Raw genomic sequence first — 16,031 nt, 5'->3', positions numbered from 1 at the left:
TCCTGTAGATGTTTACTCAGAAGTAAATACTGCTGAATTCAATGACAGTCGGCAGGTAATTTGTGTAGCATTGAAGCATTAATTTACTTCTGAGATCTCTAACATATTCATTCCATTCTCTTCAGTTAGTTCTTTGGCTTTAAACCTTTCTTGCTGTACTGCTATATCTCATTATATCCTCTACTGTCATAAATAAATCTGCAGACAAGGTATCAGTCACATCTCTAGCCAATACACTAGTCTTGATTATGCATTTCTTTTACTGATGCTATTCAAGGCCACTCAGGCAGTAATTCTATATCCACATGAAGTCCTCCCAACTCAGTAGTGAATATTAAGTAACCTGCGGTTTAAATGCAGAAATATTTTTTGCCCATGCAGCTACGAAAGGTCAGTTCTGCTATTATGCCTTCCACCTGCAAACGGGTTTGCCTCTGTTATTGAGAGTTGTAATCCTGGAGTTTCTGCTAATTTTAGGATTTTGTCCATTGTTATACTTTTTCCCATGTAAAAAGGCATTTCATTTTATGGGGACTGTTTTAATCTGAGTAGTGTCAGTTTTCTTTTTAAAATGCGTCTCTTTCAGCAAGTTATGCTTGCTATCTATTGTTAACTTTTCATGGACTCTTACAAAATACTTTACAGAGCTGCCCTTTCAGCTGGAGAGCCGAACCACTCCTTTCCTGCTTCGGCTCCGAGTGTGTACCCTGATAACTTGCTAGGATTGTCTTCAGCTTTAAAGTATTTCTCCCTTTTGCCATTTTACACACTCCCAACATCTTGCTTTATATCTGAGTCAATACTTTGTGTTATTTTTGCGATCTGCCATTTTATTAAAGTAGAAACTGACAGGCAGTCATTCAGAAGTTAATTAGGACCTGCATCTCATCTGATAGCATCACTTTTATCCCACTTCATTGTCACCAAAACCCAAAGCATTGAATATTTTGATTTCTTTTTGTTTATAATGGGGGGAAATTATGCAGGGGAGATCATAAATGATATAACAAATCCTATCTATGACTTAATGTTTGATAAATGTTTACATACTTTGTTGGAAGCCACTCAGAATGCCTGGGGCGCTCCAGTCAGATGAATGGGGTATAATGCCATTATAATGCCAAATTAATGCCAGATTAAAGTTAAATTTTCAGAGGTGCCTTTCAGTATTCTCTAGGCACCTTATAGAAAGCAATGTAGGTCATGCAAAATCAGGTGCCTCTGAAAGTTCTGAGTTTTCTTCATTCAGCACTATTACTCTGACTTTCCCCTTAAGATTTCATTACACTTCAGTTTGTGAAAGTTTACCTCTAGTGTAAATTCAAAAGAAACAGGGTTATTTTAAATCTGTATCTTGTTCCAGAATGAGTGGAATTCTGATAAGTGATCTGTCAATAGTATTTACACATGTGATGAATTTGCCCTGTTGTCTAAATATTTTGGACTCCACTCCATAAAATAATTAAAAGCACAGTGAGATCAGTTAAAATCTCAGCTTCTTACCATTTCCTCTGCTTCTGTAATTTAGGGCTGAGGTTTGCAGGCACAAAATACCCAAAGTGGGGGAACCCCCCCAAATAGCCTACTGGCCATGAAATAGTGACTGACTATTGGGGGGGGGGAATAGAAAACCTGGTTGAGGTGGATGTAATGGTGAATCACAAAATAAGGTGCAACGAGCTGGCTGAATAGAAGTACTCCACAGAGCAACAACTTGGAACGAACGCAAGTTGTTAGGCCAATACTAATGAAGTGGCTTCGCATATCATTTTAACAAATTAATCCAGATATATTTCTTAATGCCTCTATAATGATTTATGTGTATACAAATACTACTGTCGGGAGATGTGTATTGTTACAAAAGTTGGGTGCCATCCCCACTCTCTGCAAGATTCCAGGGGGTTCTAGGCATTCACCCAGGATCTGTGCTCCTTTGGAGAATTGAGACACGGCGGAGACTGTTGTAGCTTTAAGAAATATGACTTATTCACCTATTTACACCTTCAGTCTGCAATGAGGGAGTCCAGATCACTTCAAGAGAGGGGCTTGTCTCCCACAGCAGTGCTGCCCTGCAGTCCTACAGGCAGCCTGCCCAAGACGGACCCCAGTTTTTTCTTTCCCCTTCTTCTTCCCAGCACACCTTGCTCTCTATTCCTGTCACTTCGAACCCACATCCTGTCACCATGGCAACCTCTGTCTGCCCAGGCTCTCAGATGGGCCCCTGACCCCTTTTGTCATGTTACTACCTCTATTCCAGGTGAGGCCCTGGCTTGGAAAGGAATCTTAGCCTGTACTTTTCCACTGACCTCCAATCAAAATCCTTCCATTAATTAATTCTTGGGTGGTGGGTATCTATCTATCTATCTATCTCTATCATCTTGCAATAAGAATGAGAAAGGGAGGGGAGGGAAGGTTATTTGGCTTTGTCCTCTAACGTTTGTTGTACATTTTTTAAATTTTAAAAAACTGTTTTCAAATGTTTATTTAAATCAGATTGTACAAATGCCTTCCTATATTTTCAGTGCAGATGGTTTCAAAGAAAGAAGGAAAACCAGGGCTTCATGCTTACATAGAGCTCTTTAGCCCAGGCTCATCCTTTCAATTTTGGCACAGCCCTTGTCTCCAGCGCAGACTATTTGACCCCTGGAGTTGGCCTGCCCATTTGCTTACAAAATCAGAACTCCTTCTGTAGGTTAGCCTTTAAGATGTACATTGACATCCTTCTGGCTAACTGAACTGAGGGTCATAGTTCTTTAAGATAATGCCCCAAAATGCGAACTGAAAAGAAATGGATGCTATCTGCTACCCAAGGCAGGGACAAATTGGTCAGGAGATTTATTTCAGAAAAGAGAGAGAGATTTTGCTGACTGTCAGTGGTAGGTAACAATGTAATTCAATAAGCGAAGGCCAAGTTTGAATAGATGGAAAATTAATCTTCGGGCCCTGTCTCCTGTGGGATTTTCCTGTGCCATTATTGATTGCATTTCAGCTCCTACCTCAGGAGAGAAATTGGTTGGAGATAGGTTTTAATTGTATTCAGAGCTGCCTTGGATTACTTTCATTTACAATATATGAGCTTCATTGTTTTGGGTGTGTTGCTTTAAAAAAAATGAAAAGGTTTGTGGAGATATGGAAAATGTAGCAAATACAGTTTAGGTTTTTGGTAAGAATAATAATTTTAGAGCCATTATTGTGTGACGGGTATATTATTGTAAGCATTCTCATGAGGTTTCCTGAAGTCAAAATAATTATTACATCATTTGAGCAATATTTTTACTGTGTGATTTTTATTAATCACATGGTGAAGGTAGAGGCTTATTTCATTTATTGGATGAGAAATTACTTTATCAAACAACATCACGCCAGTGTGTACTTCATACAGTTGTGTTGTGCTTATTGTTTTCTGTTACCATTTTTATTGGTTTTATTGTTGCACAAAATAATTTGTTTGTTTGAGAAGTGGATGAAGCAAACTTCATTATATCTCACAAATATATACCATTGATTATCCTAGCTATAGTTTTAATACACTTAAATATACCTTATTTACAGGTGAAGGAAAGCAACAGGAAAACTATAGGGACTGAAGCAGTACTTGGAAATACTTTTCACTGCCTGTGTTCCAGAGCTCTGTGTGCACATGTGTGTTTGTGTGTGCAGTTGCTGATGTGCTGGAGTATCATTAGTTCAGACCTTCCAAGTGTCCCTATTTTCCAGGGACAGTCCCGGATTTACAGAAGCCATTCCGGTTTCTGATTTGATCCTGGAATGTCCCTCTTTTCCTTAGGATGTCCCTATTTCATACGATAAATGTTGGAGGATATGTCAGTGTATAGTGCTTTCCTTCACCATAGTTGACAATGACAAAACCCACTCCCATGCGCAGTTGAGTAGCATTGTGCCACTCTAGAAGCATACACTAAAATGACATTGGAGATGTCAGCTGTCTGAAACATTTGTCAAAAGCACAACCTAGGTTTGCATGCCAATGAAAATCTTTCTGATATCCTGCATCCTAGCAGAATATCAAATTTGTTTACATGCCGCACATTTCAGACAGTGCGATCTGGGTAGGAAGGTAAAGCCCAGCCACAGAAAGGAAGGTCCCATGAATTGTTTTGTGTGTCTTATGAAAGAACAAGGGTGGATACAATGGAGATGTGGATTTATTATGACAGTGGGTTGTTTAACATAGTATTAAGTATATACATACAATGGGTGAAATGGCCCTAAAGCAGGGGTGGGGGTCCTGTGGCCCTCCAGCCGTTTTTGGACTACAAATCCCATCATGTGGCTGGGGCTGATGGGAATCAGAGTCCAACAAATATCTAAATGGACCATAAGTTCTCCATACCTGCTCTAAAATGTGGTCAAGATTAAGCAACCACATATGGTAGGCCACATGCTAAGAAATGTTCCTTAGTTGCTATTTTATAAAAGCCAAAGAAGGGCATGTTACGGTGGTAAATGGCTGCTTTCCTTCTGGATGCTACACAAAGGGAAATATAAGTTAATAGTTTTAAGTATTGCTCTTTGCACAGTTTAATGGGAGCATAGGTAGTGCTACTGTTGGTATTTATTTTGGGGAAACAAATGAGTGTACAAGGATATTTATCAAAGGGATGCATGTGTGACACATCATCTCACTTCAGCAGTGGGAGTGTCTCTCACAAAATCCTCTCCAGCAAACTTGCAGGAAAACTCTGTGAGCTTCAGCTTCTCTCATGTGCCTGTCTAGCAAAACATGAATTGTTGGTTTGACTGCACTTTCAATATTCTATAGGATGCACCATTGCAGCAGCAGGAGGCTTTGCCTCAACCGACACATTTATTTTAATGTCTGAAAAGAAGGCATCACAGACCCTCAAAGTGTCCCTACTTTCCAGGGACGTCCCTGACCGAGAGAAGCCCTCCCAGTTTTTTATTTAACCCCAGAGTGTCCCACTTTTCCTTAGGATGTCCCTATTTTCATTGGAGAAATGTTGGAGGGTATGGAATTATCCGACTCCCAAGCCATCTGAAGGCAATCTTCCGTAGGGAAGGTTTTCTTTAAAAAATGTTTAATGTTTTATTGTGCTTTTATATATGTTGGAAGCTGCCTAGAGTGGCCGGGGCAACTCAGTAAGATGTGTGGGGTATAAATAGTAAAATTATCACTATGGAATGGGAGGTCCCTATTTTCATCAGGGAAATGTTGGGGGGTATGGCATCATCTATCCTGAAAAAAGTTCAGTGACTAAGGTGGTGGAGTCCTGACATTGTAGATAGCCTGTGCCACTTCTCAGACACCTTTTTCCAGGTGTGTGTGTGGGGGGAGATACAATTCTTTAATGCTCTTCCACACAGGCAGTCTCACTCATTCAGTCTGCATCACTTCTCCCCATCCTTACAGTCCTCAGTTTGTAGCAGCATTGTGAGTAGAGAAGAGTGATGGGTTGCTCTTCAGCCTTGCTGGTTTCTTTCTGTAGTATATGTGCAGAACAGAGATGCACAACTCTACGCATGCAACAGAATGAAGTCAGCTGGTTTGGAGTAGGGTTGCATAATTTATTTATTTAGAGCATTTGTACCCCACTCTTCGGCCTCCAGAAAAGGTTCCTGGAATGTCTTACATGAAATCAAAACAAGGCGCTCCCTACCCACAGGCTTACATTCAGATAAATAAATAAACAAATACACAACACAGAAGGAGAGAGGGGCTAGGAGGGAAGAGGAAAGTAAAACTCAGGCACAAATTTCTAGACAGTTGTCCCTATTATTGACCAACTGGCATAGTTCAGAGGCAGGATGTTCCTGATGGAGCTGGACCACCAGCAAAGCAGATCCAATGAGCCCTGTTTCCTGTCTCTCCCACTGAGGCAACCTGATAAAATGGCTGCCTCCCAGGGACAGTTGAGGGGAGAGGATGCATGATGGAGCTGGCCTGTCGCAGCAGTGAACTCTGCTTCTTCTCTCTGACTATACCACTTTGCAGGTTCAGCTGGTGGATCACATTTTGAACGCTTACATTTAAAAAGGGCATGCTCATAGAAATCTAGTATAGGTGGCTACCTTTCAACTTGCAAGGATCTTTTTATGCAGGAAAACATTCAAAAATTGTATCCCTCACCCGTGACACATTGAGCTGAGCCCCATGGTCCCTTCCAACCCTCCAGTTCCACCAGTCTATGATCCTAAGTGATGCTAATGAGATTCTTGTGGAGGCCAGCCCTTGGACCCCTCCATGTATTTGTGTGAATAATGTTTGCCGTATGCTTTAATATTTCCCTCCTTTTTTTCTGGAAAAGTCTGGAAGAAACGAGAGTGAAACTGGTAGTCAGAGAATCAAACCGGTGTTTGAGGAAGATCCCATCTTTGGTCGGCAAACATCCTACCAGAATGCAGCAGTCCACATACCTACGGATATATATGAAGGCTGTAAGTAGTGCATCAATTTCCAAAGTTCTATGCTCCTCATTCATGAAGGGTATATAGCCCTAATTTGTTTATGACTTGTCTTTATTTGGGCTCTCCTCTCCCCTCGCCTCATGAGCTAACCCCATCTCACGTGTCAGGGATGAAGCCAGTGTGATGTGGCTTTTAATTTGATTAGCAGTGGTCCTCCTCAGGGATTCAACATCCACACTGTGCAAGAGCAGCAGTAGTGACTATGGGGTAGGAAGCAGATGTAGATAGAGGTAGAGATAGATGTAGATAGCAGATGTAGATAGAGGTAGAGAGGTAGATGTAGATTGCAGGTAGAGCTGGTATGTAATGTTTATTCCTGGAGAGTTTGAAAGAGTATTTTTCACAAAATGGCAGCAGTGGAAATAATGGCACTGTGGCACAGAAGAATTGCCTGGGCTAATGTTAAAATGCTTCTTCTAAAGTATGTGAAAGGGACAGAAGCTGCCCTGTGTATCTGAAGGTACATGGAATCTACACCTCTCTGAAGAGCAGGATTGTGCTTTCCTGTATTCAGACACCTACCTTTCCCACCTTGCAGACCTGCTTTATGTTCACCTATTGTGCTACAGTTTCAGTGAGGTTTCCATGCATGAACTGAAACACATGGGCACGATCCACTCTTCCTTTATTTTAGGCTTCTGGTAGATTGGACATTATGTGGACATAGGCAGGTGTACATAGGACATAGACATATGGAGTGCTGGTCATGTGTTCCAGGAGGCTGTGCAAGACACACAAGCCTACATTCCCCATTGTGGGAATGGAAGAAGGTGAGATTTAGCTTTGCTGTAATGAAGAGGACAAAATTAGAAGGGGGAGTGGCCATTCCAGATTTAAACTTGCATTTGGTAGAGCATAAAACTCTTAATCTCAGAGATGTGAGTTCAAACTCCATGTTGGGAAAAAGATTCTTTCCAAGCTTCTGCTAACTAGGTGGTCCAAGGTAAAGCTTGTACCACTGTACGAAGCAACGTGTGGCCTCTTCCTGCAGCATTTTAAAAGCATGTTTACACTGATAATGAACAAAATAAAAGGGAGTAGCAGCATTCCCTGGGCCACCTCATAAGTAGTGCTGTTGTACCTTCATAATTCTTAAAAATATAGGAATCATCCTAAAAAATCCACCAGGGAACAGGATGAATGGTAATCCATCCCCATGTGGGAAAAGGGACAGGATGCAGTTGGACACATGTGCCCATCCCTACTTATAGGGATGGAACATGGAAATTTTGGGGTAAATTTAGGAAAACGTTCTTTGCAGCCTAGTCAACTGTAGCTTCAGTTCATTCTGATCTGAGTTAAATAAAGAAGGGCAGATACGATATTTTAATCAATGGGTCCTGTGGTCTAACACTATATAAAGATTGGGTGATAAAACAGCAACAATAAATAGGCTTTCATCATGCTCAGCAGCACATTGGAGAAATAAATCCACCACTACTTACAAATTAGACATTTTTTAATTAGGAATAATCCAATAAGATTATACAATTTGAATGTATCTTAATTAATAAACTGAAGAAAGCATTGCTGATGCATATACGGTAAATAAAAACAGGTCAGCTTATTTATTTATTTATTTACTTAGATAATTTATATCCCACACCTCCAACATAAGATTTATGTTCCCACGATGGCTAACATGATGAATAAGGAACAAAAGTAAACTTTTAAATAATAATAAAAAGTTCAGACTAATACAGTAAATTAAAACAAGCATTATCAGTTGCCGCCAATTTAAATAGCTGGCAAAATTGAACTGAGTCAAGGAATGAGTACGTTAAGGTAAAGATAAAGGGACCCCTGACCATTAGGTCCAGTTGTGGCCGACTCTGGGGTTGGGGCGCTCATCTCGCTTTATTGGCCGAGGGAGCCGGCATACAGGTCACGTGGCCAGCATGACTAAGCTGCTTGAGTACGTTAGCAGTTCTTAAAAGCTCATCATATTAGCAGTTTTCAAATGTGGAAAAGTGGGCATTAAATTTACAATGAAATATTTCCAGGGGAAAATGGAACACTTTTTTTTAAAAAAAAAAGATAAAATGATGTCTTTATTGCGTGAAAATATAAAAAATGCTTAAAATATTTATGTTGGAATTGTGGGGGAAAGAAAGAAGGTGAGTTTGTCCATTGCTGGTGGACCTGTGAGAAGGTTAAAAACTATTGGGAGAAAATGTTAAGAAAGCTGTTGCTGTCACTCCGGAATAAAGACCTTTAGAAAATCCTCAAAGCATTGGGGACAAAGAATGTTCTGCATGATAGTTAGAGCCAAAATCATACTTGTGAAGTACTGAAAATATTTTCAAACACGCACATTAAGAGGATAAGACATAACGTTATGGAATAGAACTGTGCAGGTTACAATAACATAGAAGAAGCGACCAATGAAAATCTTTCCGAAGAAAGGTGTGGTTATGTATATAGTACTGTATTAAAATGCACAACAATATATTGTTGTAGAAATTCCATCCCCATTGTTATACAGATGGACAACTCCTCTTGCTCTGCCATTTTTCTATATTTTTGCTTGTTTATGTTAGGTGTTATATATCTATTTACTGTCATTCTTCTTCTTGAAAGCAAACCAAAATTTTAAAAAGGCCTACTGACCCACTAAATAATTACTCTACCCATTTAGATATGTGTGAATAGGGCAAGTGGCACAGCTGCCCTAGTTACCCAAAATGACTGTTGCGGATGCAAGCTAACAATTATGCAAATAAAAAACATAAGGAATAAATATGATGCTCTGCTTCACATAAAAATGATGTCAGAAGTAGGAAAATAAGGAACCTCGCTCCACCCCACCCCTGAAATTTAGCGCTGCTCATTTTAATTCTGCAATCTTCCAGCTCCACTGAAATCGTATCACTGAATCAGAGACCCTAGTTTGACCTGAATTTATTTAAAATTCACGTCCGTTGCTTTGTGTCTGCACCTGTAAGTGACAAATGAGTGGAGTTGGAAATGTCAGCAGGATTGAGCAGAGGAAAAGTTGTGTGCAACTTGTGGTTTGTCGTGCAGCCTGTCAAAATGACACAGATTTGGAGGATTACTCTGGGATTCTGACTTTAATAATGTAAAAGTGCACTGTAATTGAAGGAGTATGGTGGAAACAGCATCTTATTTCAGATAACTCTCATTTCAGCTAAACTGTTATGAGAAATCCTGTCATTTCTGGAGGGCTAATTTATGCATTTTTGCTGGTGCCCCTTTGAAACATGACTCACTGGCAAAATCTGATTTTAAAATTTAGGATTGCCTTTCTATGGTTGGGGTATACTTTTTATGTAATAAAATATTACGTTATGTAATATAACGTTATTATATGAAAAATAAACGTATTCCCATACCATACTCATTTAGCCTGGATGAAATTACCCTCCCAGACACAATTTGGACAAGGACATCACCATAGCTGAGGCATGGAACATGGTTTCCATGTGAGATTCCAAGCTCCGTCACCACTTACTGGATTTGAAATATTGTGGTCAGGAAGAAGCCTCTGGCCGAGACTGGGCAGATCTACTGCCAACGTAGGTGAGCCCAGTTCTACTCTGCACCTTTTGACGTTCCAGATGAAGGACCCAATCCCAGGGTCAGCTGTGTGGTGTGGGGTTGCTTCCAGTTTATGCAGTCAGCTGATGTGGACAAGGTGATGGTGGCTATATGCCCAACCACAGGTGATCTTGACCCATGTCCCTTTTGGCTTATTATTAAATCTAGCAGAGGAGGGTTGACTGGTTGGTTCTAGAGCATAGTTAATGTTAAGTTGTGGGCGAACATATCAGACGACATAGCAATTCTTCCAAAGCAGCTCTTTTATTTGTAAGCTGGAACAGAACTGAACTGAGGAGCTCAGTCAGCCTGCTTATATAGAGCTCCAGAACAATTGTAACTGTTGCGACTTTCTAAAACTATCCAATCACTGAATGTCACTTTCGATCCTTCATTTGCATAACTATCTACAGTATCCCCCTGCTGGCCCAGGGTGAGAACTTCAGTACATAACAGTTAACACTTCATTCTATGGGTTTGGTCCCTGCTGCCTTGAAAGAGCAAGAAAAAAAGAAAAATATTGCCCATTAGAGCTTTAGGTTTGAACCTGGTAATTAAGTCAAAGGAAACCTTGTTCACAATAGTACATCAAAAGCCTGGTCGAAAAGCACATTTGGTACATTTTCAAGAACTATTCCCGTGAATGCAATAAGAAAGATTTACTTCCAGAAGAATCTCTTCTATTAAAGAAAGATGTTTGTGAATGAATTCAGTGCTATATCAGTCTAGAACTATATCAAGTGTCAAGAGGATATTAAAGTTTCCTAGCTTTTTTATAAATATTTTAAAGGAGTAATAAAACTGCATGCACCATTTTTTTGTTCTTTTTTGTGAAACTATTTAGTTCTGCTCATGGAGGATATAAAAACTTACGGACCTGTGTTTTTTATTCGTACAGAAAACGGCTTCTTACAGAGATACCTCTGTGTACTTAAACCTCCTAGCATTCACTTTACTTCAAAGGTTTTCCCATATAAAACTAATAAATTTTGCTGCTGTTGCTTCGTTCTCTGTTAATCTCCAATGCCTGTTGTATTAGTTATTAGAACTGGACCTAAAAATCAAGGCTGTGTTTGGGAACTCTATACTGCAGAAGCTTAAAATTCTGTGTTCAGGAAGTCCAGATTCTGCACCAACGCATCTAATGAAGGATGAACGTTAATGTCCTTGTGTTTGCTTATTGCAGCTAAAACCAACAAGGAGACTCTTGTCTTCTCACCTTGAAATGCCTCTCATGTCAGAGTGTTTTAATTTAGAGGCATATTATAATGTCTGCAAAACCGGAATCCTGTAATTATAAAAAAATTATACATCAAATAGGAGTATCCTGAGGGGCTTCCATATAATTACTGTGATTTAATGACCAAGCGATTGAAAAAGTGGCCTTCAAAATGAACTGGCTGCTTCACCATGCTTAAATACTAAATATGTTTGCAAAGGAAAATAAGCCATGATGCAGACCTTTCTAGTCTGGTTATATCCTCTAATATTTTTTGCTTTCATTCTTGTCTGTTTTTCTGTCTGTTTCATTATACTATAACCATTTGGGCAGGGCCTGTGTTGTTTTCTTAATTTTTGTACAACACCTAGAAAAATTAAGACATTGCATAAATAATCATTGTTTCTAATGCTAATAAGTATCAAACATTACATATGCAATGTAAATTATTAAAATTAATCATTGGTTTAATGGGAAGACTTTGATTTTGGCTACCCTCTTCTAATATCTTTGTGGAGTGTTCTCCCCAGGAAAGCAGTCCTGTTGCCGCCATGTTCAGCTTTTAGGCTCCAGACTTAGAGTTTCCTGTTTGTCCAGGATTTTGGTTGCTAACTTGGGTCATACAGTATTATGAATTCTGGACTGTGGTGTTCATCTTTTAGTGAGCTGTGGGTAGGACTCATCCTTTTTATTATTATTTGGGAATGAGCACTTTTTGGAATTTTGTTGTGTTGAGTTGTATCGAATTAAGCTGTCTTGTCCCTGCGGCCACAGTACCCCCCATTTTCTCCTCTCCCCCTGTACCTCAGTGCCCCCAGTGCATGTTATTGGGCAAATTGCTTTGCAAAAATGTGTTTATTATGCAAAAGTGCATGTTCATATTGAGGGAAATTCACATTAAAATGCTGCGGAGTTTTCATGAGGACACTGAAATAAACCAACAAACTGTGGAAAATGTGGGGAACTGAATTTACATTTGGAATAATGAAAAACTGAAATTGATCAATTTATTTGTCCCTACTCCTCTGTAACATTATTCAAAATGGCTGGAATGAGTTTTACCACACCTGTAGTACCACTGAAAATGAACTTGTAGCTGATATTATTATGCATCGTATAGTACTAGGAAGAACAGAGGTTGGAGGAACAAGACATGTTTTAATTTTAATGAATTTTAATGAATTATCCAAGGACTGGCTAGATGATGAGGAGTGGTGGGAGGTACCAGCTGGGGAACCCCAAGGGAAGCCCCAGAGGAGGAAGGCTCAGAGCCTGGGGATTGGTGGTGGGACACTGAGGAGTGGTCAGAGGGAGAAGGGGTGGGGGAGGAATGGTTGGGTGCTGAAGAAGCAACAGCCTTTAGTGAGCAAGGAGAGCCTGTGACAGAGAGCAGCTCAGACTCAGAGGGTGGAGGGGGGGGTAGAGGCTGCAGAAGAATCCCAGGAGTCTGCCCCTCCTACTGCAACAAACTCGCCTCCCCACTTGACTCCAAGGACATGCAGGGCAATGTGAAGGGCGGAACAGAGGCTACAGGTGCCCAAACATAGTTTGAGGTTGCTTGAGAAACATCTGGCGGAGAAGGAGATCTAAAAGAAGTAGAAGGTGAGGACTGCTAGTCCTGGCAACTGCTCTATAGGACCAAGTTCTGTTGGGAGGCATTACTGAACTGTATGCTCTTTTCTTGAATAGAAAATTAACTACATTGCCAAACTCTGTGTCTTGTGTGCTGACCTGCATCTGAACCAGCTCTGACAAAAGTATTTAAATGTGGCCGTGGTGGCAGCCTCTGAAGATGATGCTGGACAGATGTGAAGCCCAAAGCTTAAACTGAAGTTGATGGGTTGCCCTGTTTTGGCAAGTCCATTAACCACAATTAAGAGTAACTTCAGTTTGCTCTTGTTAACCTAAGACAGAAGTGAATTTTCCCAATCTACTCACAGCCATGCTGGAGATGGCAAGGGAGAGGGAGATCGTGAGACCTGCTGTGGCTCGTCTTTCTAATCCTTAAACTTCAGTTTAGTGTTAGAGCTGAACTATCCCATTGTTTAAACTGGTTCAAAATTGGTGAAACTGGTTTAAGCAAAAAGAATCTTAAGTTAAGTAATATTATTTGATGTCATTAAGAAGGAAACCTGAAATGTTTGGATCCTCGTATTATTCTCTCACATCTGCAGCAGATTTTAACTGACCTGAGCACTGATGCTGGCAAATTAGATTGAGCTGGGGGTGAGTGAAAATCACTCAGAACATTATGAATGCCTCTTTTTTATTATTACAACATGGCTGCCTGCACTAAGAGTAATTAGTGCCTAATTTCCCATGAGTAGCTGCTCTGCAATCTAGCAGGGAGCCCTATGGGGAACTGTCACTTGTGAGCAATCTACATTTGTCACCCTTGCTTTAAAGCCAGAAGAAAAAAAATCTGCCTGTATCCCTGATATGACACATTCCCCTCCTTCACATTTAAAGGATATGGTCTAATAGTTAATCCCTTGAGGCATCCTACTGACAGTTGAACAACAGACAATAACTGATCACAGACCAAAAATGTGATCAGAATTAAAGGGACAGACCCACTTGTGCATGTTAAGTATATTCAGTATACTTTTAGGGCCATCTCTCTGCCCCTCTGCCTCCCCTTCTCCCTCCCAGCTGGAAATTAGTGAGGTGCTGAATATTTTATTTTGGCAATAAAAGAGGACTATTTTTGTGGAGAGAGGGGATCAGTGACATAGCTGTCTTTCCCCCCAAGAATGCCCCTGGGAATAGCACTGCATTATGATATAGAATCATTCCCACCTTTTCTTCTTCCAAGGACCTCAGGGCAGTTTCCAAATATGACTCACAGGTTGTCTCCCATCTAGAGGACTCCTTAGTCTCCCCAGTGGACTGGCATCATGTGACTTTCCCCGTATGTCTGCAACTCACTCTTACTAGGACATTGTGGTTATGTGCATCACAGAACAGGGATAATCTAGCCATGGTGATTTTTTGCATTGGTAATCTCAAAACTTGATTATTTTAGTGTGCTCTGTGCAGGGCTACCCTGAGGCCTGGTCCCACAGTTGCAACTGGTGCAAAATAATGCAGATTGCTGGTTAGCAGACTTGTTCACTGCTTAGAGACTATTGCAATTAAGTGGTATATAAATCATTGAAATAAAGTAAACATTGGTATAATGTTCCGTTAATAGTAAAAGAAATAAATAAGCATACAGAAAACCCCCACTCACATGCAGACCTCATGAAAAGGCAAGTGTAATGAAAAGGAAAACATGATATAGAGACCTTGTTTCTTTCAGCTGGTGGTAGATGTGCTTGGCTAGCTCCCTGTGATGGGTATAAAAAGTGACAGACCATCCAGAGTTTGAAAGAAAGAAGATAATGAAATACCAAATTAGAATAGCCTCCGAAACAGGCCTGACAGAAGCAAATGGACAAGAAGTTGCATAGAGCTTAGCAGGACCTGGGGATGGTGGCAGAAAGAGGATAATGTACGAAGGCAATTTATTTTCTAGTTATTCTGCTGTATGCCTTTTGTTTCTAAAGAGGTGGTTCAAGAATGCCAGACCAAAATTTTTTTAGGAGCCAGCAAGATTTTCAAGGAAGCAGATATGTCATCCTTTCCTCTGCTTTCAGGCCTGACATTTGATGCTCAGTGACAGCTGAACACCTGGATTCTTCAACTTCTGCCCAATACTTGAATATAGGTGGTCTCCATTAGTATCTGCAGCTCTCTTTATCCATGGCAACTTAAAACAACATTTTAAAACAAAAACTATTTCATTTATTATTTTTTTAAATTAAAAAACAATTTCTCTCTGAATTTATTATTTTCTGAAACTTTATTTCCATCTGGCTGTATTTTATAGAATGTTAGTGTTCATACCAGAAAGAGGCAGGTTTTGCTCTGCTCTTCCATTTCTTTTAAAAATAAATCTTATATACATCAGTAACTTAACTCTGTAAAATCTGATGCCAAGCATACCAATCATATCACACATTTCAGCTTTCCACTGTTGAAAATAGGGAAGTGCTTGGAATAACCCATTCTACTCTCAGCTAAGACTGACCTATTAGACCAGCTTGCCTTCCCCATAATTATATACTATAGCAAGCTTTGTGTGTCCTTCCTAACTCTATATTTGTTTAATCTGCAATAGCCTTATCCATGCTAATTTAAGCAACAAGAGGGTTATTCTTGCTTTGAGTTGGCAAAGGGGGGTAAATTATAATGATGATGAACTCATTTATCAGGGACGGGTACCAGAAAATAGTGACAGTTGAGAGCTTGTGCTTATTATTGCAATTATTATATTACATTTATATACTGCTTAATGCCTAGATGGCTTCTAAGCAAGTAATGTGATAACATGGATATCAGATGGTTGCTTATAGTTTATTTCTTTATTTCTTTTTTATTTCAACTAAACATATTCAGTTAGTTGCTCTTAATACAGTATGGTATATTATGTTAGCTGGTAAAGAATATAAATCCTACAATAGTGGTATAAAGCAGCATACTTTTGTGAGCTAGAGTCATATGAAGATGAAATAAGCTCCTGTTGACAACTTACATCTGTGAGAAAATTGCATCCTGAAAAGTTTATTAGCTCCAATATGGACGTAATAGTTTGGACAGCAAGTAAACGAGAAATTTCATTGCAGAAACTAGCTCATTATTTAAAAACAAAGTAGTGCTAGAAGCATCAGCTGTTGGTTTATTATGTCCAAGGTTCATTTCATTTAACTTGAAATTTGTGTCCATAAATCCCTTAGAAACTGTGCCCTATAAATGCTTCTCTTGT

The 16,031-nt window shown here is 39.8% G+C and overlaps 1 protein-coding gene across 5 annotated transcripts in view; it reads left to right on the top strand.

Annotated features, from left to right (window-relative positions):
* CACNA2D1 (calcium voltage-gated channel auxiliary subunit alpha2delta 1) overlaps positions 1–16,031 on the top strand; it is a 370,898-nt gene that overhangs the window by 205,334 nt on the left and 149,533 nt on the right. For all 5 annotated transcript variants that reach the window (XM_081023487.1, XM_081023486.1, XM_081023485.1 and 2 more), the window contains exon 6: positions 6,288–6,417. In XM_081023487.1, coding sequence (XP_080879613.1) covers positions 6,288–6,417 — 130 coding nt within the window. The remainder of the gene's footprint in view (positions 1–6,287; positions 6,418–16,031) is intronic.

Source organism: Podarcis pityusensis (genome assembly GCF_964106645.2).
Source record: "Podarcis pityusensis genome assembly, chromosome: 10".
In the NCBI taxonomy this organism is placed as follows: Eukaryota; Metazoa; Chordata; class Lepidosauria; order Squamata; family Lacertidae; genus Podarcis; species Podarcis pityusensis.
This window is presented reverse-complemented; position numbering and strand designations above follow the sequence as displayed.